The following is a 24,397-nucleotide window of genomic DNA, read 5'->3' as shown; positions in this document are numbered from 1 at the left end:
TTTATCGTATATATTTATTCCGTCCGGAGACTTCTCTTCGAGTGGTAGAGATATCTACGATTATCTATTATTATGTTCATATGTAATGGAACATTTAGGGACAATCAAGTCATTTTAGTTTTGCTGCAGTATTTAATACCAACCTCAGAACCTAATACCCATAGCCAATCAGCAAAAAGCTAAAAAACTGCGACCAATAGAGTCTCGTACAGGGCGGGATAAAAAGTAAAGGTAGAGTTCTAGCGGAAATGACTTATCGTCCGGTGAACAGGAGACAAAGGCAATCGGTTTTACCTTTTTTCTTCTTTTACATTATTTTCTGATATTATTACCGTCAAAGCACTGCGAAGGTGAACGTGCTTAGGCAGTATGTGTGTAAACACCATTTTGTTTAAGAAAACGAGTGTGACTATTGATAACTTTAGGGGAAATGTTGTATCTGTGTAATGGTAATTCACAAAAGTCGCCACAAGGGGGAGTACGTGTAACACGTAGAGTAGCCCCAGTGTAGGCTACATCAAAGAGCTCCATTTGTGTGTGTGCTGCTTGAAATAACCACAGATTGACTGAGTCCTTATGTACCAGACCCTCCAGAGTAAGTGCTGGCTTGCTTTTCCCTTTAAGTCCTGATTACTAGTCGGATGGGGAGGCGTCTCTAAGCTTACCCTGCATAACATTTTCTTCTTGATAATTAGCTTTAATAAATATGAGTCCTAAACTCAATCTAACACTGCCATGTATTGTTTTTTATATTTTTTATTAGTTTATTTAGCTGATATGTGTTTTGTTATCATTTCTTACCTGAGGGCAATAGTTTATGCAACACAGTTGTTTAAGTCTGTAAGACGTTAAAATGTAGAGAAAGGAACTATGTCTTAGTGTAGATTGGATTTTAGTGCGTTTAAAAACACAACCAGACAACCTCTCGTGAACAATGCGCGTGCAGATTACTTTCTTTTTTCTCCTCTGGAAAAAATGGGCAATTTCCCTCTTCATTCTTGCCTCTCGTGCTGTCTCTTGTCCCCCGAGGCTCCTTCTTTCTCACGCACAACATCTCTGTATGTGAGGGGCGACGTACTGAAGTGAGGGCATGGGGTGGTGTGGCAGTGTGGGGTGGTGGTGTGAGGGTGGTGTGGGAGTGTGGTGTGGGGTGGTGGTGGTGGGGTTCATCCATGACCTCATCCACCTCCTTCCATCTCCCTGCAGAGAAGAGTGAGATCATTCGTGCCTCTCGTCAAATCGCCGAGTCTTTTTTACGGTCTCTGCTCGTTTCATCTGGCGCTTCAGAGAACCGAATTGACTTTGAAGCAGCCTAACAGGAAATCAGTGAAGGAGAATCCTCTTCATCAAGATCCGTGTTGCATTTTGACAATCTAGTCCAGATGTTCATCAGTCAGTGTATACCCTGGTGTAATGGTCCATTTTAAATGCGTAACCCCTTAGAAACATCATCCTACGCGGTTTTCCCTAAGCACACGAGTTCACATACCACCATCATATTCCAAGACCTGTTAGATCCTATAATGACTGTTGAACAGTTCACCTTTACCTTCATGTAAACGTCTCTTCCAGCTGTTTTCCAGCGATCTACCCAACCACGCACTTTATCTCAGGTGTCCGAGTCAAAGGGCTAAATAAGTCCCAGTATCTTGGTGAATGAAGTGCAGTATGGCAGCGAAGACACGAATCACATCTGATCTGCAACGCGTTTGGGAGTTTTATTTAAAATGCTTTAATGAACTGTGGCTTCAACGATTAACGGCGCTAATTGAAGGAAACAGTAGAAATGTGTCTTAAACGTAATATATAATCAAGTTATATTTGTTAATGGAAGTAACAAAACAAGGATCATAACAAACTTGCATATTTTCCTCCGTATACATGTATATACTCCGTATAACAAATTCAGTTTTGAAACATCCTCTGTTGACTCGCCCCGTTTTTCTTACCGTCTTACCAAGATAACCATCTTGTGGAAACATTCTAATGCAGAGTAAAATATTGCAGAATTTCTTCTAAATGTTTCTTTTTCGGTCAAATAAATACCGGCTGAACAAAAATAGCCCACCTCTGTATACGAGGAATGGACCTCCCCTTTAAAAGCTTCGGCTCTCTTCACTTTCCAGTTTCTCATTCATCACTCCGAACGACTCGTGTCTCCACACACTCGCGTCTCCACACACTCTTCTCTACTGTGCGAAGCGCAGGCAGATTTTTCGTTGTCTGTCAGAAGGCGGTTTTCGTGTCTGTGTTGAAAAATGTACTTGGTGCCGATGATGAATAACGGCAGGACTCCGTGGATATAGACCAAACCGAGGATATAGACCGAACCGAGCTTCTTTGGAAACAGTGAGTGAGAATTTGCTGCTGTCTTGGTGGTTGATCTCTATCAGCTCAGTATAATGATGCGTGTGAACCACACTGCTTGATATGACCGAGCGATGGATTTTACAATGAAGTGTCCCCGTGATCTCCACACATCTTAAGAGTCTTAACTGTGTCTTTTTGCACGTTAGCGTATTTTAATGAGTAGCGCAACTTTGGTGCAAAGTTTTGGTTTTTACTGTATTGCTTTTACACTTGGGTAGCATGGGAGCAATTATCTGACACTTTGACTTGCACTATTTTGACATTTTTAGTACTGGAGTAACTAGTTATTTTTGCAAAGTTAATGTGGGATAAGCGCGTGAGATGAGACGTTTGGAGATGAGATTTGATTATTCAGTATACTTTTATGAGATGCGTCTAACACAATTATAAATTGATAGGCGATTGATAATTGTTGCAATTTGCATTTATTCTTTCACGTTGCTGGCTGTTACAGGAAGCGACAAATGGATGCAGCGAGAGAAATGGGAGAAAAAGACTCCCACATGTCCCGATGGTTTTAAATCATTCTGAAGTCTGACTGCAGAACTTACAGGATAAACAACTGCATTTATTCTTTGTTTGGAATTGGTACTGCAAATAGGCCACCATGGCCAAGTGGCTGAAGGACTATTTGAGTTTTGGAAGTAAGCGAGTGCCCCCTCAGCCACCCAAACCCGACTATACAGAGAGTGAAATACTCAAAGCTTATCGCGTGCAGAAGAGCCTGGATTTTGAGGACCCGTACGAGGACCACGAAAACAGATCCAGGAACGACGGCGGATCCACAGAAGTCCAGAATGCAGGACTCGGCTCTCCGCTGAAGTCCTCCGGTCTGGATATAAAAGTAGTATCGCCCAAACATCGTCTCATCAAGGTGGACTCGCAAGACCTTGGTCGGACCAAAGTTCTTCTGAGCTCTGCGTCCGTGGAGGAGCCCGCAGACCCGGTAAGATGCGCGTGCGTTCGGGAGGAGTAGGATATGAATTAGTGGCACTCGCATAGTGAACAGTGAACTTCTTTCAAACGTGAAGAACGAAATGGTTGAAATGATCCATTTACAATGCTCCGAGACGCTTCACGTTAATCCCATTGTAAACCTCGCATTGATTTTTGACCCTTTTGAACTCCATAGGTGTCAAAGCATCGAGATGTACGCTGGGCTGGTTTACATGAATAATAGATTAAGTCTGCTTAAGCTCGCACGCGGGTCCCTTTGTGACTACTCACCAGAGCCTAAAAGGTCTATTGTTTTCCTGTGATCAGACGCATTGCACGGGCACAATAGACACTCACAACGACTGCATGCGCACACGTTAGTGCATCTGTGCAGTAAGAGGTAGTTTAACTGCTGGAGCTTTGAATAGGCGCGTTGATTCCCTGTGTAGGTTAATCACTGCCCATAATGAGTGCACTGATTATCTTGGCCTGGGGGAAAGTGTGATCAGGTTTCCTTGCCAGATGTGATGTCATCTATTTGATTGATGCTCTCAACTCTTCCAGTGCATAAATGTAGTGATGTAGTGTGTTCGCAACACTTTCTCTAATAAACATCAGCTAATTGCTTAATAGCCCTAACCTACTCACAGAGACACAGCTTAATCCAAATGATGAGTTTCAACAGAATAATCAGATTTACCATTTGTGCCCATGTATGATAATCTGGAGATTGTTGCATGTGGCGTCGGTGTTGCATGTGGCATTCAGTATGCTGGCTTCCCTGAACCTGTGGCGTGGGGCTGTTGTTCGGGGACCATATGGCTGCCTTTGTGATTTGTCAGCATGCCAGCCACCAGCGGACACCCTCCCAGCGCCTGTGCTGAGAGACAAATGCTCCTCCGGTGCGCTCATCAACACTCTCCCCCTGAGCTCCTTCGCCTGCCCGAGAGTGGGAGTGATCTTGGCTCGGCCGCTTTCGAAGCAGCAGCTCATTGCCATAGTGGTATGAAAATATGGATTGCAGGTTGGGGTCGTCCATAAAAGAGTCACACTAAATACTGTGATGCGTATTGGCACAGAGCGGTCACGTATGCCACAGATGGTCCGCGGCGTAAGCAGCGTCACAGTGACCCGTGGGTCTGCATGATTTCCACGACATTCTTGCACAAGCTGGGGTTTCTTCTGCGATTTCGAGCCCTTGCGCCTCTTTTGCTTGGCCGTGAGATCTCACCACTGTCTCGTCAATCTCAGGTGGTGCCCTCTGCCCCAGCGGTGGGAGATATGGACTATTCCGACCCCTTTGATGCGCGTCAGGACTCGCAGCCCGAGGGCCACCCGGCCACGGCCAGGCCGGAGAGCAACGGCTACATGGAGCCCTACGAGGCACAGCGGGTGCTCGCCGGTTAGTCCCGCCTTCAGCAGACAAATCAGCACTTTGTTGACCCCTGACCTCTTTCTGTTTCAGTCTGCCACAAAGCTGTATTGTGGGCAGGCCAAAAACCTTCTCACCGCCGATACAAATAATCTGTGAAAACAAAAACACACACATCGAATAATAAATTAGAGATTGGCTTTGATTGTGTTTTCAAACTTGTGAAATATTTTATGGTATTCCAGTCCATCAGTAATATAATCAAAGTGGGGTGTTTTGGGTATTTAATGGGTGTTTCGCTCAATCTATTAAAGTCAGTTTGTTGTTTCTTTCATAGTTTTTCTGTTTACGTGACTGCCATACAGACTACATAGCCTGTGTCTTAACATCAACTGTTTGACAAATCATGTAGTGGACTTGGTGTTAAAAGCCTTTAAGACGGCAGCTTATGAGTCTATGACACAGTCTCTAAGGATACAGTCACTAAGGATACAGTCACTAAGGACACAGTCTCTAAGGATACAGTCACTAAGGACCTAATGCAGTATGAGTGTTGACTAGCTGCAACTGTCCCACTGAGTGCAAGTTCTTTCACTTTTTCTGAGGAAAATGGCTCCATCTCATCTTTCGTTCTTTGTGTTATTTCCATGTTCTATGGCTTGGCATAGATCTCTTCATTTGGCCCACTCTTTCACACTCATTTAGTCTTCTGCTCATTCACTGTAGGGTGTTTGGCCATGCCTGTAGGGAGTCTGTCTCTCTCTATGTGTGTGTGTGTGTGTGTGTGTGTGTGTGTGTGTGTGTGTGTGTGTGTGTGTGTGTGTGTGTGTGTGTGTGTCCCTACTCAAGTTTTCTTCAGAGACAAGAATTTCTCCACTGCAATTTTCACAGAGTGCCACACAGTTGTATCAGATGTGTCTGTGAGTGCAGTCCATTTTGGGTTCATTTAAATGCCTTAAGGAGCCACGTTTAAACAAAAAGTCCAACACTGAAATGCTGGGGCCTCTGCCAAAATACTGGGCCGACACTACTGACTCATGACTGATCTGACTGACCTGCTTGATTGATTGCTACCAGTGCTGTGTGGTACTGGCTTCACGATTGCAAAGCAGGGTAACTTATATCAAAAGGGAGGTTTACAAAACAGGCTTAACAATATTGTGTTAAGAATTAACCCATAAGAAGCGCTTTCTGCGAATAATGTTTAGTAAGTGAAAATGTAGCAGACTTTCAGTTAGCTCGTGGCTTATCCTAGTTCAGCTGGGCTCCAAACAAGCTTAAGAGGATCAAAACAACTCGGCAAATATTCTGTAATTTTAACTGTTCTAAACGGTACATTATCTTCGCATACAGTGGTTTGAAAGCTGTTGTGCTGTGGTGTTTCTCCCCAGAGGTTTGGTATGATAGAACATTCTGCAGTTGAAGGTAAAGCTGCAGCGTTTCAAGCAGCCCTGCGTAGCTCTACTTTGGATTTGGTTTGTGGATGTTTTGAGCACATTCCTCACCGTTGATCAGACACCACCACCACCGCCACGAGCCCCTCCTGAGTAGTTAACATCTGCGCCGAGGTGTCACCTCCGTGCGTTCTCCTGATCCATCAGTAAGTGTCGGAGCTGAGGTGGGGTGGAATTTCTTGTGTCTGAAGCACTTAACGTCAACGTGCCGCCAGCCCCTCCCCCCCTCACCCCCGGGCCTATCCCCCCGAGGCCTACCCTGTCGCTATGGAGACCACTGGGGCGCCCAGCAGAAGCCGTTTGAAGGTTAAAGTTTGCCTCGCCCCACACCCCCCCCTCCACAAACCCCCTGCCAGTTTCCTTCATCTGCTGTTACCACACTCCCCGCACGATCGTGCCTCAGTGGCAGTTTTCTTTTCTCCCACCACTGTCAAACATTTCCTATATTGTGGTTTTTGCCTGTGTGCTTGTAACCACGAATACCAGAGAGTATCTTGCTGGCGTATTATGACTTGCTTTCTCCATGCTAAGTGTGTTATTATTTCAAATGGCATTGAAAGCAAGATAAGTGCAGGTTGGAACATAAAGTTCTCATTTATCTCTCGGCGCGATTTTCTTCATGAGTTAATGTCAGTGAGTTTGTGTATTGGCGTAATGCATCTGTATCAGTCTGATCTGTGCTGAAAGGCACTTGGGGCTTATTCCATGGCTGCCTTCCAGCTTTTGAGTGGAACGGGAATAGAACCGCGAAACGAAAATGGCCGTAACGAGGGCGAGATGGTTCGGGGGCGTTCAGAGTGCGGCGAGATGGGGTGACGTGTTAAATCCATCTCTTACGATCGCCACGCCACTACTTCTCTCCTACGCCATCACGAGCGTTTTGTTCAGCCCCTCCATCTTAAACCTTGAGCCTGTGCCAAGCTGTGCAAACACAATTTAACCCCCCCCCCCCCCCCCCCCCCCCCCCCCAGATTCATTCCCCTCCACTCCACACCACACATTTTCATAATTAATGGCGCACGCTGTGGGAGCCCAGCTGGGCGAGGCAGGGGCAGCATCGATTTTGCGTTCGTCCCTGCTTTGCTCCTGTCTTCATTCGTTTGGACGACGAAACGTGGCCGCCCTGTCCCCGGTTCTGTCCCCGTGCTGCTTGAATTCCAGCCTTTCCGCCTTTCTGCCCCTTCAGACCTTGGCAGCTGTCACCTTGGCCAAAGCCCAGCTAAATCACCTATGCCACTGTCCCTGTGGGCTCAGATCATGACATGATAACACTATGTACTGTATTATTCTCTAGCGATGTTGTAAATGCTAACCGTGTGCTCTCAGCACTCCAGAGGAGGGCCGGCAGCCGGGTCCGAGGAGAGGTGCAGCTGTACGACACCCCGTACGAGGAGCACGGCCCAGGGTCGGCGCCGGCGCCCGAGGAGGTCCGGGAGAGCAGACTCCCCCAGGACGACGACCGGCCGGCAGACGAGTACGACCAGCCCTGGGAATGGAAGAAGGAGAATATCTCGAAGGCCTTCGCAGGTGAGCAGAGGGTTCCCCTCCCGGAGACGGAGGTGCTGATGGGGAAAGGGGGGGGTGCGGGAACTTTCCGCCTGGATGAATCGAGATGCCAGCTCACGCGTTGCGCCGTGGGGACCATGCGGCTGGCGTGGCCTTTCGAGGAGATGCTGCAGCTTTGCGTAGTATTTTCCTCACTGCAGATATGACGGGAGCGGGGGAGGGAGGCGGTTTGTATATCCATACTCGATGAGTGGATAGATGCGGTGCTGTGGGGTCATCACTGTTTCACTGAGCTGTATAACCCACTTCTGAGCATCTCTGCAACCATAAATCTGAGCATCTCTCCACCTGTGTGCTCCACCTGTGTGCTCCACCTGTGTGCTCCACCTGCCTTCTCCACCCACGAGCCTTCCTTCTTCATCAGGCCTCCGCAGCGTCGTTCCACACGTTCACCTGTGCTGATTACAGGGAGGGGCGGAGAGGAGGCGTGGCCTCTCCATATGAATAATGGGCGTGGACGTGTGAATGGAGATGGAGATCTAGATGTAGTCGGCGCTCTCCCGTCGCTCCTGTATGTTGTCAGGCTGGGCCGGTTAGAGGAGAGTCAGCGTTTGTGGCCCGTGAATGCTGAATGTGTGTCCAGGGAAATATTTCAGCGGGCTTGCTTGAATGAAAGCAGACGTAATCTCGCTCAACTCAAGCATGTGATGGCTCTCTGCTCTCTCCCATGACTTCTGATCAGATGTTGGCTCAGTGTCAGCCATCGTTAAAGTCTCACGGCCAGTCAAGGCTTTTATTGCCAATTATTGAATTAATGATGAAGAGTATAGACAGGTGTGTGTGTGTGTGTGTGTGTGTGTGTGTGTGTGTGTGTGTGTGTATGCATATGTGTAACCACCTGGCACTGCATTTTTATTACGTTGAGATGACCAATTTATAGTTTTAATGTGATAGTCTTACATATGTCTTAGGAAGCTCTCATCTAGGAAGCTGGATTCTGGGTGGAGATTTCAGGGGTGGAGGTGATGCTCTCATCTCTGGACACTGGGTGGAGATTTCAGGGGTGGAGGTGATGTTGATGAGCAGGGTGGAATGTGAGAGCTTGGCCATATGGTGAAGATGGTGGGAATGCTGAGAGAGGCACAAGTTCAGATGTCATAGGATGTGTTAGGGTCTGAGGAGGTGTGTGAGTGTGGGTGTGTGACGCTGTGTGACTGTGTGTAAGTGTGGGTGTGTGACGGTGTGTGACGGTGTGTGAGTGTGGGTGTGTGACGGTGTGTGAGTGCGGGTGTGTGACGGTGTGTGAGTGCGGGTGTGTGACGGTGTGTGACGGTGTGTGAGTGCGGGTGTGTGACGGTGTGTGAGTACGGGTGTGTGACGGTGTGTGAGTACGGGTGTGTGACGGTGTGTAAGTGCAGGTGTGTGACGGTGTGTGAGTGCAGGTGTGTGACGGTGTGTGGGTGTGTGACGGTGTGTAAGTGTGTGTAAGTGTGGGTGTGTGAGTGTGGGTGTGTGACGGTGTGTGTGTGGGTGTGTGACAGTGTGTGAGTGTGGGTGTGTGACGGTGTGTGAGTGTGGGTGTGTGACGGTGTGTGGGTGTGTAAGTATGGGTGTGTGACGGTGTGTAAGTGTGGGTGTGTGACGGTGTGTGAGTGTGAGTGTGTGACGGTGTGTAAGTGTGGGTGTGTGACGGTGTGTGAGTGTGGGTGTGTGACGGTGTGTGAGTGCAGGTGTGTGACGGTGTGTGAGTGCGGGTGTGTGACGGTGTGTGAGTACGGGTGTGTGACGGTGTGTGAGTACGAGTGTGTGACGTGTGTGAGTACGGGTGTGTGACGGTGTGTGAGTGCAGGTGTGTGACGGTGTGTGGGTGGGTGTGTGACGGTGTGTGAGTGTGGGTGTGTGACGGTGTGTGAGTGTGGGTGTGTGACGGTGTGTGGGTGTGTAAGTATGGGTGTGTGACGGTGTGTGAGTGTGGGTGTGTGACGGTGTGTGAGTGTGGGTGTGTGACGATGTGTAAGTGTGGGTGTGTGATGGTGTGTGACGGTGTGTGAGTGTGGGTGTGTGACGGTGTGTGAGTGTGGGTGTGTGACGGTGTGTGAGTGTGGGTGTGTGACGGTGTGTGAGTGTGGTGTGTGACGGTGTGTAAGTGTGGGTGTGTGACGGTGTGTGACGGTGTGTAAGGGTGGGTGTGTGACAGTGTGTAAGTGTGGGTGTGTGACGGTGTGTAAGGGTGGGTGTGTAAGTGTGGGTGTGTGACGGTGTGTAAGTGTGGGTGTGTGACGGTGTGTGAGTGTGGGTGTGTGACGGTGTGTGAGTGTGGGTGTGTGACGGTGTGTAAGTGTGTGACGGTGTGTAAGTGTGTGACGGTGTGTAAGTGCGGGTGTGTGACGGTGTGTAAGTGCGGGTGTGCGACAGTGTGTGAGCGTGGGTGTGAGACGGTGTGTAAGGGTGGGTGTGTGACAGTGTGTAAGTGTGGGTGTGTGACGGTGTGTGATGGTGTGTAAGGGTGGGTGTGTGACGGTGTGTAAGTGTGGGTGTGTGACGGTGTGTGAGTGTGGGTGTGTGACGGTGTGTGAGTGTGGGTGTGTGACGGTGTGTAAGTGTGTGACGGTGTGTAAGTGCGGGTGTGTGACGGTGTGTAAGTGCGGGTGTGCGACGGTGTGTGAGCGTGGGTGTGCGACGGTGTGTGAGCGCGGGTGTGCGACGACGGTGTGTGAGCGCGGGTGTGCGACGACGATGTGTGAGCGCGGGTGTGCGACGATGGTGTGTGAGCGCGGGTGTGTGACGGTGTGTGAGCGCGGGTGTGCGACGGTGTGTGAGCGCGGGTGTGCGACAGTGTGTGGGTGTGTGTAAGCGCGGGTGTGCGATGGTGTGTAAGCAGGGGTGTGTGACGGTGTGTAAGTAGGGGTGTGTGACGGTGTGTAAGTGCAGGTGTGTGACGGCGTGGGTATGTGGGTTTGTGACGGCGTGTAAGTGTGGGTGTGTGTAAGTGTGGGTGTGTGTAAGCGCAGGTGTATGACAGTGTGTGGCTGTGTGTAAGTGTAGGTGTGTGTAAGCGCGGGTGTGTGACGGTGTGTGTAAGCGCGGGTGTGTGACGGTGTGTAAGCGCGGGTGTGTGACGGTGTGTGGGTGTGTGTAAGTGTGGGTGTGTGTAAGCGCGGGTGTGTGGCGGTATGTGAGTGTGTGTAAGCGCGGGTGTGTAAGCGCGGGTGTGTGACGGTGTGTCAGTGCGGGTGTGTGACGGTGTGTCAGTGCGGGTGTGTGACGGTGTGTCAGTGCGGGTGTGTGACAGTGTGTCAGTGCGGGTGTGCGACGGTGTGTAAGCGTGGGTGTGCGACGGTGTGTAAGCGTGGGTGTGCGACGGTGTGTCAGTGCGGGTGTACGACAGTGTGTAAGTGCGGGTGTGCGACGGTGTGTAAGCGCGGGTGTGCGACGGTGTGTAAGCGCGGGTGTGCGACGGTGTGTGGGTGTGTGTAAGCGCGGGTGTGTGACGGTGTGGGTATGTGGGTTTGTGACGGCGTGTAAGTGTGGGTGTGTGTAAGTATGGGTGTGTGTAAGCGCGGGTGTATGACAGTGTGTGGCTGTGTGTAAGTGTGGGTGTGTGTAAGCGCGGGTGTGTGACGGTGTGTGGGTGTGTATAAGCGCGGGTGTGTGTAAGCGCGGGTGTGTGACGGTGTGTGGGTGTGTGTAAGTGTGGGTGTGTGTAAGCGCGGGTGAGTGACGGTATGTGGGTGTGTGTAAGCGCGGGTGTGTGACGGTGTGAGAGAAATAGAGGGGTGTGTGACGGTGTGAGAGAAATAGAGGGGTGTGCATCCTTACATGTCAGGCTGCTGGAAGCAAAGCCTCTGGGAAGCAATACCAGCTCATCTATCAGTTTATTTCACTCTCTCTCTCTCTTTCTTTCTCTCTCACTTCCTCTCTCTCTGACGGTAATGAAAAGACATGTCTTATGAGATTCTGTCTTTCGTAAGCACATTGGTGAAGACAGAGGAGCAAGACAGAAGGGGAAGAAGAATAATGTCTTGCACTGAAGGGACAGATAGATAGAGAGAGAGAGAGAGAGAGAGAGAGAGAGAAGAGGAATAAGTGGAGTAAAGAGATTACAGCTCGAGATGAAACACTGATTAGAAAAGATGACCTCTAATGACATAAGAGCCTGAGACGCCTGCCTGCATGTCATAGTAGTTTTCTATTAGAAGTGGAAGGCTACATTTATATTTTCCATTTAGATGTTTTCACTGTGTGCTGTTTTGGACTACATCCTAATCATCTAAGCTAAGCTTTCCCCCAGAATACCACTCAAGCCATTTTATACCCATGCAAGGAGGCATTTCTCCATTTGTTCTGTAATGTATAGTGACGGTCTGTATTCCACTATAGATCAGACGCGGCCTCTATAGTTGAAGCTAGCTCTTTGTGTGTCAGTATGGAGCTGTGCGCAAGGATGCATGCTAGGGCGTGTGTGTGTGTGTGTGTGTGTGTGTGTGTGTGTGTGTATGTGTGAGAGAGAGAGAGAGAGAGAGAGAGAGAGGAAGAAAGAGGAAGAAAAGGCACCAGTCTGACCATGTTTTATATTTGTGTTTAGACACAGCAAGTATAGCAAGTTTGCTTGAGCTGGTGTGTAGTCTTGCGTGCAAGTTCACGTGTGTGTGTGTGTGTGTGTGTGTGTGTGTGTGTGTGTCACCGGCTGACCATGTGCCCTTTGTCAACTTTTTGTGGGACAGAGCCCATGCAAGCACGGGGACATGCCCAGCAGGGCGTGTTCAGAGGGGCGTGTCCAAGGGGCGTGTCCAAGGGGCGTGTCCAGGGACCTCTCCGTGCAACACCCTGCAGCACCAGGGTTGCTCCAGAGCCAAAATGGCGGATCCAGGATCCAATGCTGTCACTAGTCACCATGTGCCGTTTCCAGAGTGGGTCTATACAAGCATGTGTTCTAGAACGCCTCCCATTAAAACACACACACACACACACACACACACACACACACACACACACACACACACACACACACACACACCATCGTTTATGGGCTCTCGGTCTGCCGGCTCTGTTTATCTGCTGGCTCTGCTATTTTTTTTACACCTGTCTCTAAAACTAGATCATAAAAATAGATAATTACAGATCGAATGAAAGAGATTTGCAGATGAAAATAGAATGCTGATTTCTAGAGAAAATAAATGCAAATGACTTTAAGCTGTACTGCCGGTTCAAAGCAGCCTTCTGTGCACAGCCAGAGTGTTGTCTGCATGCTCCCTCTCCCCCAGTGTGAAGCTGCAGGTGGAGTGTGTGTGTGTGTGTGTGTGTGTGTGTGTGTGTGTGTGTGTGTGTGTGTGGGGGTGTGTGTGTAGGTCAGGTAGGGGGAGGTCATCCTGTGATCCAGTCTGCTCGCCTACTCCACACAGGGGGCATTGTGTGACACTAGACATCAATAATGCACACAGAGTGAGCAGAGTGAAAGTGCTGTGTGTGTGTGTGTGTGTTCACTCAATAATTAAGCAGACAAGTGGGAGATATATGGGGCTGTCTGTTTCTTTCTTCTATTCAAGCGGTGGTTTAGAAAGAGGGGATGGGGTCGTCTTGGCTGGTGGTCTGTTATAAAGCTGTCACACACACACACACACACACACACACACACACACACACACACACACACACACACACACACACACACACACACACCCCTCCCCCTTGTCCTTCTCTTCATGTAATCGTGTTGGAGGGTGTGATGTGACTGCACATTACAAAAGCTCTGTGGCTGTGTGTGTATGAAAGAGAGGGAGTGTGTGTGTGTGTGTGTGTGTGTGTGTGTGTGTGTGTGTGTGTGTGTGTGTGTGTTGCAGGATAGAGATGGTCATAAATTGTTATTGCTCATCTCCTCACTTGGTCCTGTGTGCCTGCTGACGCCTGTAATTCATGGCCAAGAACCACTGGCTTTCTGTGTTTCTGTGTTTCTTGTGTTTGTATTCTTTGATTTTCATCTTTCTTTCTCTTATTCTCTTATCATGTATGTCTCCTGAAATGTAATAATTCTCCCTCTCTGTCTCTCTCTGCCATTCTGCTGTCTGTACTGTCTCTGGGTCGTGACCCCATCCAGGGTCAGATATGAACGGGCTGCCTGAGTTGCCATGGCCTCCTCCGGTGGGCCAACTGGAGGAGGAGCCTGCCCTGGGCCAGCCAGGTGACCTCTGCTGACTCCGCCCCCTGACCCCTGCCCCCTGCTGCTCCCCTCCCACTGTCATGCATATATTCCTGCTCCCTGACACAGCCTCCCAGCATGGCTACAGTAAAACAGAACTCTATTTCCCAGAATGCTCCTCTGCCCATACACCCTCCCACTAGGAACCTGGCCCCGTCGTGCTCCCCTGCAGTGAGGTGTAATGTGAATGTATCCCGTGATCTTGCTCGGCCCGTCGAAAGACTTCCTGTGCTGTTAAAGCTGCTTCCTTAAACCCAGACAAGCTCTAATTCAGAGCAACACAATTAACCAAAGCATCATACCATCCAGTCACGGTGCTTTTTAACATGTACGCTTTTTTCTCATTCACCCGTTTTCTCTTTGTTCTCTCCCGATCTCTCTCTCTCTCCCCATTTCTCTCACCCCATCTTCTTCTCTTTTACTATCTCTGTCTCTCTCTAGTGCAGTTTGAGGGGGCCGAGTGGGACCGCTCCTCCCCTCCGGACCGCACGCGCTCCTCCAGACCTCCTCTCATCCTCGGCAGCGGTAAGCTCCGGAGGCCCAGCGAGCCTGCAGCCGTGCTGGGGGAGCGTGTGGACCCCACCCTGCCCCTGGAGAAGCAAGTGTGAGTACACGCAACAGCCAGCTTAGTTCCACCTGCACAGTTATCCATGCATGTAGATTCATTGTGGAATACTAGGAGGTCTGCAGTGATCAAATGGCAGGTGGGGGTGCTGAGAAACACCCCAGTGATTACACTCTCCTGTGATTACACTCTCCAGTGATTACACTCTCCAGTGGTCTTGGGGAAGCGAATCCCTGCATGATGTATTTTAGGAGTTGTGTAAATGATTTATGTGGGCGGGGTGTGTACGGTTATGCCATTAGACAGGCCAGTGGAGTGTGTCTGATCTGGAGTCAGCTGTATGTTGGTTGGTCCCGTTATTGTCCTTCTCCATCAGAGTCACACACAGCTGCAGGACTGTGCCTCCGTATGGGGCGGGGCTTATGAAGCCCCACCCACACCGGCACACTAGTCATTCAGAGCTCATAACCTTTGTGCATGTGACCGTTTGTTTGTTTGTGTGTGTGTGTGTGTGTGTGTGTGTGTGTGTGTGTGTGTGTGTGTGTGTGTGTTTCAGGTGGTACCATGGCGCGCTCTCCCGCTCAGATGCCGAGTCTCTGCTGACACTTTGCAAAGAGTGCAGTTATCTCGTGAGGAGCAGCGAGAGCAGTTACTCTGAATACTCGCTCTCTCTAAGGTGCAGTTGTACTACACACACACACACACATATGCGCGCGCGAGCCTACACTCCCGCATGCATGCACACACACTTTTTTTTTCCCACCACCACCCACCTGTCTCTCCATTGCGCTCCATCATCCCACACCAGGTTCCTCACGTTCTCCATCACAACTGCTGTTTGAGCTTCTGTGACTCCAGTTGTCTTCCTTCTGTCTGCTTCTTGTTTCTTCTTCATCACCGTTCATTTCCACGCCGTTGTTTGCTTCATTTTCTGGCTTAATCCATCCATCTCCTCATCAGCCCCTCCTCTTTCACTCCCTCCTCTTTCACTCCCTCCTCTTTCACTCCTCACAATTTATCTGCCTGAGCTGTAATCAGACAGGTGAAGCATTCTCCGGTGCACACAATCCTTCTTGCCCTTGTACTAATGAATATGAATGGCCTATTGCAGGCTACACACACACACACACACACACACACACACACACACACACACACACACACACACACACACATACAACCATGCACTGAGAAATGAGAATACGCCTGTGCACGCTGTGAGCAGGGTAAGAGCTCATAGGTTCTCATCAGGTCCAGCGTTGGCATCTGCCCCAGAGTGACAGCTTATCAGCTGGTGTCCGTCCAGATCCACTTTGACATGAGAACTGACTACTGTCAAAGTTAATGGCCGGTTTAAAAACAGCATTACATTTCTCCCCGTCATTCCATTTGTATCTCTTGCCGTTTGGGAAAAGCGAAAAATTGGTGGACAAAACATTACCAGTGCCTGCTTAAAAAAAAACCTCAAGCTCTCATTTTCGAAGAGGCTGCACTGACATTAAATTAACCCCCCCCCCACTGTTACTGTGTTTTGATTCTCACATACTCTACTACAATGACAGACCGTAGCCAGCCAATTAGAGCTCCCAAGTCTGGAGTTGTTTCTATAATAAGAGATCCAGAGGTGTAGACGGGTCTTAAAGGGGAGGTGCAGCCTACGTCTGCGAGCCCGCGGGTGCCTGATCACTTCCCCGCTTCCTCGTTCCCTCCGCACCTTCTTTGTTCTTTAGGCTAATTCCATTTTGCTCACAGTTCGAGCTGCGCTAATGAGATGCGAGGGGCTGGAACACGCCCCCCGCTGAGACACGCCCCCGCCGCTCTCTAGACCATGACGTCTTTGCGTGCATACCTGCATGTGCCTGGGAAATGTTGGTAAAAGCCAGTCAGCAGTTTTGCAGATAGAATTTAGATATTTTTTTTTTTATTCAATGCTGAGTCTTTTCTTGTATCCCGTTTGTTAACTTTGTAACCATGGTAACCACAGTAGCCGAGTAACAATGTGCTCTCCTCCTCCTCAGAAGCTGCCAAGGATTCATGCACATGAAGTTTAGCCAATCAAAGGACGGCAAGTACATCCTGGGCCAGAACAGCCCACCATTCAGCACCATCCCGGAAGTCATCCACTACTACACCATGCACAAGCTGCCAATCAGAGGAGCCGAACATTTATCCTTGTTATTTCCTGTGTTGGTCCAGACCCTCTGATTGGCAGAGGGTTGTGCCAATATCATTTTGGGTTTTCTTCTGGATTTGGACCCATTAAAAGACAATATCTGCAATGCTCACATAAAATGGACACACTTGAACTCTTTATGAAGTTTTCCTACATCAGTAACTAAATTAAGCAACTGAATCCACGTAATGTTTATAGTATGTTTTGTAGAAGGCATTGCACCACAAGTATTGCTAAGCTTAAATTCACTCTGCAGTATTCGCCTTTTCACAAGCTGTTACATTTACCTGCTGCCATTTGTGCATTAAGTTGTGATAATGACCCTTGATTTGTCTGCGCTGGTGAACGACGCTAGTGTTTCAATCCTTCTGGGCGTCCACGACCCAGAGACACTCTCCAAACGTCTGTGTACGATTACTCGGCTAATAAACTTGATCAACATGGAACCATCGAAGCATCTGCTAGACATGAAGCCCAGGGCTTCCGAACTGTTCTTATGGTTCTAATGAGGATCCTGAAGTCATGTGGGTGTTTTGGTTTCTGTTTCGATCAGATGGGTCTCAGATCAGCCTCTGGTCGCAGCTTAGACCACAAGTGTCTTTTCAGCCTCCACCATTGTGCAGAGTCAAGAGTGACGTGGTGTTAGAATTACGGTAATCGGTTCCAGAGAAGTTATTGCTACGAGTGCATTCAGGACTAAATCGTGGGTACGAAAATGTTTGTTCAGCTGCTATGATTTTGATATGCGATATATAATAAACACCCTTCCATAAATACACAGCGTGTCCGCGTTTTATCCCCCCGATCACTTAGACCGTGCTGAAGTGGGGCTTATTGATGCGGCTACGCTGACACTCCTCGTCATGGACGGTTTGTCGACTTTCGGTCTGAGACAGACACACACACACACACACACACACACACGGCACACCTGTGGGTCAGTCTGCTCCTGCATCAGGGACACAGCGAGCAGACAGGAGCAGACAGGAGGAGAGGAGAACAGAGAGGAGGAGAGAGGAGGAGAGGAGAACAGAGAGGAGAACAGAGAGGAGGAGAGGAGCGCTGCGTGATCGGGGAAGTGCTCATGCTTTTCCCATTACTGGCCACACTTGCTCTTCCTCCTTCATTAACTACGTGTGTGTGTGTGTGTGTGTGTGTGTGTGTGTGTGTGTGTGTGTGTGTGTGTGTGTGTGTGTGTGTGTGTGTTTGTCCTGGTGCAGTGTGTGGGTGGTGAGTTGATGAGATGGCAGTATGGCGTATCCAGCTGTCTGTCATCATTTGTGCTGTGGGTGTGTAAATACATAAATCAGCAGTTACTAATTTCTTGGATGCGCTGCAAGAAAACGGCACCTGCGGTCTGCGTGGCACACACCCATACACACACCCGTACACACACCCGTACACACACCCATACACACACCCGTACACACACCCGTACACACACCCATACACACACCCGTACACACACCCATACACACACCCGTACACACACCCGTACACACACCCGTACACACACCCGTACACACACCCATACACACACCCGTACACACACCCGTACACACAACCCTACACACACCCGTACACACACCCTTTCGTGCACACATACTCATGGATGTAGAATGCATGCACCTCCCATTTTCACACACAATGATGCAGTCTCCACCCATTAAATACAGAATGTCCCCCAGAGAAATCACTCACTACTGGCTTCTGTGTTGCCCACAGCTGTCCATAATGCACATGTGTACACACACACACACACACACACACACACACACACACGTGCACACACACTCACACAGAGTATATATGCAACGCTCATACGTGACTGCAAGGATTGCCACAAATGAGCCACATACATATACACACATATCTTTTCGCCACAGACTGACACCCTAATCCCTCAGGCATGCCGCAGACACACACATGAAGCTGTCTGGACAGGTGTGTGGGCTGGCCCGTAACCAGAGATCTCACAGCTGCCATAGATGGAGAGTGCAGGGGGGGGGGGGGGGGGGGTGATGCTGTTGCTCAATGGGCCACGTGACCTGCCAAGGCCGTCCTTCGGGCGAATAAAAGCCCCCGCGACGTCTCTTGAAGGACGTGCGCTGGGCTGTAATTTGTGCTGTAATGAAGGCCTTTACTCATCGTGGGGTAATTACACGGCACTACGAGGGCCGTTTCTCGGCTCCGCGCGTGCCCTCGAGCGTGAGCGAGAGCTGGCGAGCAAGAGCTGGCGCGCGAGATGGCGGCTGAATTTTTTTTCCCCGATGGCGGCGTATCTCGTGGTCGTGCTGCAGCGCTGAAAGGCTTTGCATGTTTCTGGAGAGCACAAGCTTGCGCTGTCTGGCCACCATCCTGGTGTTCGACCTCTGGATGCCCCACCAGCCCCTGACGCGTGAGTGGCTGGTTTAGATGAAGTCCTGGTCCTGCAGAGCTTCTGTGCTCAGATCCAGCTCTCACTGCGTCACACCAGCTACATTGGCCCATGTAAGCCTAAAAATATTAATTATTAATTAATTTCTCTGCATTATGTCCATTTTGTTTAACCCATAAAGATATAAAAACGCAAAGACTGGTCTGAGTTCAGGGATCTATACAGACTTAAACAGGGGCTGCCGTGTTGAAGGGGCAGAAAGAATTTTAGAAACGAGTAAACATCAGCCTAGAGTTGCTTTATTGGGAAGCTACTGATCTAAGAGCAGTTACTACCACAGACCAGCCCCTCACCACTGAGGAGAAAAGAATTAGAACTGGCACAAGACCAGAGACATCCTACCATCACTTTTATCTGTAGTGAAGAATAATTGAGATCATCTGGATTCCAGACCTGGGCTGCCTCCCTTCATCATGACACACACACACACACACACACACACACACACACACACACAAGCCACACACACACACACACACACACACACAGACTACAAACACCCCACTGCTGCTCACACTTTCCCTACCAGCCCCCGAGAGCTTGTTAGAAGTGACCTCCTGCTCCGCTAATGGCAGGCCTCCATTCTCTGATGCGTGCTGAGCTGTGGTAGCTCCAGATGGAGCCATTGTCAGAGCGGAGCGGCGGGCCGGGCCGAGGTGCCAAGGCCGTTGCATTCATCCTCCGCGCCCTACGACCCAATGAGCACCGTGCCCGGAAGAAGATCCCCTCTGAAGTACAGTGCACAAAAGCTCCCCAGCTAAGCTCACCATTCAGCACAGTGGAGGGGCTGTTGGAGGGGGGGGGGGTGTTGCATGAGGTAAGTGCCCAACATCTCCGTGAAACCCCAGCTCTTTACCAGTCCGGTGGGGGCCAGAGAATTCGTGTTATGTTTCGCTACATTTCTGCTCTTTGTTCCCATGTGTGTTTGTGAGCAGCGTGTCCCAGTGTAAATGACATTAGTAATGATGGCTAGTACTGAGATGTAGGCTAGGTGTTTTATGAATTAATCATGCTACTGGAATTACGCTGAAATTGGACTACTGAAGGTACCTTGTGAATATGCAGAAATCAATTTGAGAATGTCCCTTACATCTGTCTTATGTTAATCTCCGTATTATCCGTGTGCTTTAATAACCAGAGAGGGAAAATAGGGAAACTGAGTGAGTGAGAGAGAGAGAGATTGTGTGTGGTGTGTGTGTGTGTGTGTGTGTGTGTGTGTGTGTGTGTGTGTGTGTGTGTGTGAGAGAGAGAGAGAGAGATTGTGTGTGTGTGTGTGTGTGTGAGAGAGAGAGAGAGAGAGAGAGAGAGAGAGAGAGAGCCTGCAGCAGAAATATTCCATATTAAATGCCATATCTGTCAAATACCCACAATTCCAAAATGTCAACCTGTCATCACTGATAAAAACGATTATTTAATGCCTCTTCTCAGATAACGTCTTACATCTATCTCTCCATGCTGTGCTGTGGCTTTGTAAGAGTCCGCCGCCCTGCCACCTGTTTAGTAGAACAGCACACACAGCTACTCTACAACGCAATACTCAGTGTCTCAAAGGTTAACAACTTTTATTTTCCCTCCCTAATAACCCGTCCCAAATTTCACCGCAAAGTCAAATCTTCAAATTCCTAAGCGTCCACATATGTACCATTACTTAAGCATTTTCCATGTGGCTAACATTTAAAAACGTCTGAATCCATTTGCTAATGAAGGATGAAGTGAATTCTGCCGTTCAACTGCGTTGCGGTTCTGTCCAAGGCATAAAGCGCGAGGCTGTATCTCCTCGCCTCCAGTTTGGGTCATTTCAGCGTGGCCCTGCAGCGCCCTCTAGCTACCAAAAATTAACCTACAACTTAAAGGGTAAGAGCGTCTCTAATTAGCCTTTTCCGTATTACGTTCATGAACGCACTGAACAAGAAGAGTGATAACTTTAAGCATGCCCACTTTAATAGGTGCTTCACGTTTTTTCCCCACTCAGTTCACTTTCACCAGGTGTAATATGAGCTGCTATGAGCGAAATATAAATTATGTTTTTGTCCAGACAGGAACAAAACAGCAACGTTAAATGCATGAAGACAATACATTTCAAACACATAGTTATGATGCACATAATACTGGGATGGTTTTCCATTAAAAATATAAATAGTGCTATACAAAATCAGAGATCTTAGAATTGGCAACACTATACTAAATTTGTAAAAAGTATATATAGTGGCTCTTTTTCATGTATCAAAAGCAGATACCTATCTCAAAAGTGTAGTAATAATTATAACGGGTATGATTTCACCACAGAATTCATTAGAGAAGGCTTTTGGGCATATATTGCATGTTACTCCCAGCATTTCCCACCTATTGCTTTATACTTGTAGCCCTCCGTGTGTGTGTGTGTGTTTCTCTGTCCGTTAATCTGTTCGTATTAAACATGGGTGAGCTCGCTGGAAGCAAATCCATGTTTCAGTCTACGCCGAGTAGCTTCGCATTAATCACGGCGCCCGCAGGCTGGATGTCACTGGTGCAACAGCTGCTAACTAACAGACCGAACTGCAATGCAATGTATATCCAGCAGGCCAGAGCGCCCTTGTTTAGATCTTGAACCCTTCGGTCTGGTCTGTTCTGAAGTGTTTGGAGTCTGATGGACGAATCAGAACTTCCCTAGCGAAGGTAGCTCACTGGCCTTGACCAGCACCGCAGAGAGGAGGTCTGGGTGGGTCAACGTGGGGGTGGATGCGTTCACTGACTGGTGGTGCGAGTTAACCGCGGTGGATCCTCCGCCCTTCATCAGGATGGACCTGCTCAGACCGCCCCCTGTCCCCGCAACGCTTGAATTTTCGGCCGTGGGGAAGGGGCTCCCGGGGAGGGGTGAAGCTCCGTGTTGGGTGGAGCCTCCGTCTGCCGACGCCCGGCCGACGCAGCAGCACAGCAGGCGGAGGAACCCGGCGCGCATCTCGCGGCTGGTCAGCGTGTAGATGAGCGGGTTGAGGGCGGAGTTGAGCACGGCCAGCGCGATGAACCAGTCGACCCGGTAGAGCACGGCGCAGCGCTCCGGACCGCAGCCCACATCCAGCAGCAGGAAGAGGAAGAGGGGCGCCCAGCACGCCACGAACACGCCCAGCACGATCACGACGGTACGCAGCAGGGCCAGCGAGCGCTCGGACGGCCGCGAACTGACGCGCCGCCCGCTCGACCGCACCAGCCGGTAGATGCGCACGTACAGCGCCACCACGGCGGCCAGCAGCGCGCTGAACACGCTCACGCAGAACGCCACGTAGCCCTTGTCGTACAGCGGGAGCACGGTGGAGCACGCCTGCAGCCGGGCCAGGCAGTTCCAGCCCAGGCTGGGGAGCGCGCCGATCAGGAGCGACACGGCCCAGCAGGCGGCCAGCAGCACCAGCAGACGCCCGCGGCCGCCCGCCTCGCACGGACGCACGCGCGCCATGGTGGCGTGGCGCTCCACGCCCACGGCCAGCAGGCCGAACGTGGACGCGCTCAAGGCCACGAACATGCTGCCCTCCCGCGCCAGCCACTGCGCCGTGGTCAGGAAGAACGTGCGCTGGCCCGACGTGGAGATGTTGACGGCGTAGGCCACGCCGGCCAGCAGGTCGGACAGCGCCAGGTTCCCGATGAGGAGGTACATGCGTCCGTGCAGGCGCTTGTTCCAGCGCAGCGCCAGCAGCACCGTCGCGTTCTCCAGAATGATCAGCGCGCACACCACGAGCAGCAGAACCGTCTTGCAGCCGCCGCTGCCCCGCGGCCGGGCCCACTTCCCCGAGTGGTTGTAGTGACCCACTATTTCCAGGTTCATCCCCGGCTGCAGGTCCATTCTGCCGGCGATTCCCGTTTCAAACAGCAGAGGGCGTCTGTGTTTGGAAGTTATTCCAGCGAGATGCATCAAACATAATTTTGGTGCGGATCTGTTAGGCATAAATACACAAAACATAACATATATATCATTAAGTAGTGTTGTTATATTAATAAATACTATTGTTATGCTTTAGTGGCAAACTAGAGTTCTGTCAATCACAAATACACATTCAGTAATCGCTCGTTTCTTTAAACTGGAGTTCGCATTGAAATGACACTTTACATTTACATTGTACGCATTTGGCAGAACCCTTTAATTTATGTTAAAGAGCTGGCGAGTGTTGTAGTGTTAGGAGTCTTCCCCGAGTATTGTTATACCGCTTATTGGTATTTCACGCAGAATTTGCAAAGACAGACTGAAGCCCAGTCCCCTACCACAGAGGCAACCAGTTACTTTTTAAAGATGCGATGCGTAAAACTAGATTTTGTGAAGAGCAGTGATTTAATGAAAACTTGCACGCGATGATCGCATCATGAATAACAAACAGCAGAAAAAAAATCTGTTATAGACCTAATTAGACACCAAACCGCAAAAAGTACCATTAGCCAAAACCTGAAATTCGCGTTTAGTCATGAGCATATACTGTACTACCCGAAAGAACACTAACCTACATTGTATAACATTTGTAAAGTTACATGATTTATTAAAATGTACCTTTATACTCTGACTTCAAACTCTGTAACTGCTATACGAACAAGCGCCTTTAATATCTTACTTTTGTCAGTATCCACTATACTGACATTTTAATGTAATTTTTAAACAGAACTAATCACAAGTTTCTTGACTTACCTGTTAGATATGCCATCTCCAGCAATTTATGGAAAACTCCATCTTGTTCTAGTAGTTAACTGATTCTTAGTGTTTTTAAAATGAAAAAATATATATTTGTGTCATCTCAGTGGTTGCTTTAGTTGACTGCATTACGCCATCTGTTCCACACAATGCCTTCAAAACATCAGGTTTACTGTTCTGTGTAAGATATTTATAACCGCCTTACTGTACGTTACTACTTTACCAGTACCTGCGAGTCGTCGCTCCGATGATGAACGATCAAGATCTTTTGCTCGGATGGGGCGGGATCTGGAAATAAGTGGCCGATATTGGCCTGACGGCGGCCAGTCAAATGCGAGCGCGAGTCTGAGCTCGTGAAGTTTGTGTTTTAGTTACGCTATTACCCACGTGCCATACAGTTGCATGTCACAACAGCTTACGTCATTTTATAAGAGCAACTTAATCTGTAAATTGTCACGACACACATATAGCATATGGCCGTCACGAACACTGAACACGCTGCTACTTTCATTACATTTTATGAGTTTTAACTATTTATTATTATATACTATACTATACTATTATTTATTAATTGTTTAATAAACGCAATGTAACAAACAAAAATAACCAAAACTACTGTTGTCTAACAATCCATCCTCGAGGGTCTAAAGCAGTTCTGTGTTTTACCAGTGCTGGTACCTCTATTTATCTTGGCATCCCGAAACATTTTCCATGATGGCAAGCCAAGACCCTTAACTCAC

The 24,397-nt window shown here is 49.2% G+C and overlaps 2 protein-coding genes across 4 annotated transcripts; one reads left to right on the top strand and one right to left on the bottom strand.

Annotated features, from left to right (window-relative positions):
• The first annotated feature begins 247 nt into the window (after positions 1 to 247).
• Positions 248 to 17,325, top strand: shdb (Src homology 2 domain containing transforming protein D, b). Of its 2 annotated transcripts, none has more exons than XM_077024523.1 (7): positions 248 to 595; positions 2,825 to 3,316; positions 4,558 to 4,708; positions 7,459 to 7,659; positions 14,276 to 14,438; positions 14,956 to 15,075; positions 16,418 to 17,325. In XM_077024523.1, the coding sequence occupies exons 2-7, from the start codon at positions 2,978 to 2,980 to the stop codon at positions 16,602 to 16,604; spliced, it is 1,161 nt and encodes a 386-aa protein (XP_076880638.1). In that variant the 5' UTR covers positions 248 to 595; positions 2,825 to 2,977; the 3' UTR covers positions 16,605 to 17,325. The 2 variants fall into 2 exon arrangements, with proteins under 2 accessions (XP_076880638.1, XP_076880637.1); XM_077024522.1 differs by lacking the exon at positions 248 to 595 and adding an exon at positions 2,147 to 2,349.
• Positions 17,326 to 20,928: 3,603 nt separating this feature from the next.
• Positions 20,929 to 24,153, bottom strand: s1pr3a (sphingosine-1-phosphate receptor 3a). Of its 2 annotated transcripts, none has more exons than XM_077024521.1 (2): positions 23,887 to 24,153; positions 20,929 to 22,914 (listed from the first exon to the last, which is right to left on the bottom strand). In XM_077024521.1, the coding sequence occupies exon 2, from the start codon at positions 22,890 to 22,892 to the stop codon at positions 21,645 to 21,647; it is 1,248 nt and encodes a 415-aa protein (XP_076880636.1). In that variant the 5' UTR covers positions 22,893 to 22,914; positions 23,887 to 24,153; the 3' UTR covers positions 20,929 to 21,644. The 2 variants fall into 2 exon arrangements, with proteins under 2 accessions (XP_076880636.1, XP_076880635.1); XM_077024520.1 differs by having other exon boundaries at positions 23,655 to 24,131.
• Between the last annotated feature and the right edge of the window lie 244 nt (positions 24,154 to 24,397).

Source organism: Brachyhypopomus gauderio, chromosome 12 (genome assembly GCF_052324685.1).
Source record: "Brachyhypopomus gauderio isolate BG-103 chromosome 12, BGAUD_0.2, whole genome shotgun sequence".
Lineage (NCBI taxonomy): Eukaryota > Metazoa > Chordata > Actinopteri > Gymnotiformes > Hypopomidae > Brachyhypopomus > Brachyhypopomus gauderio.
This window is presented reverse-complemented; position numbering and strand designations above follow the sequence as displayed.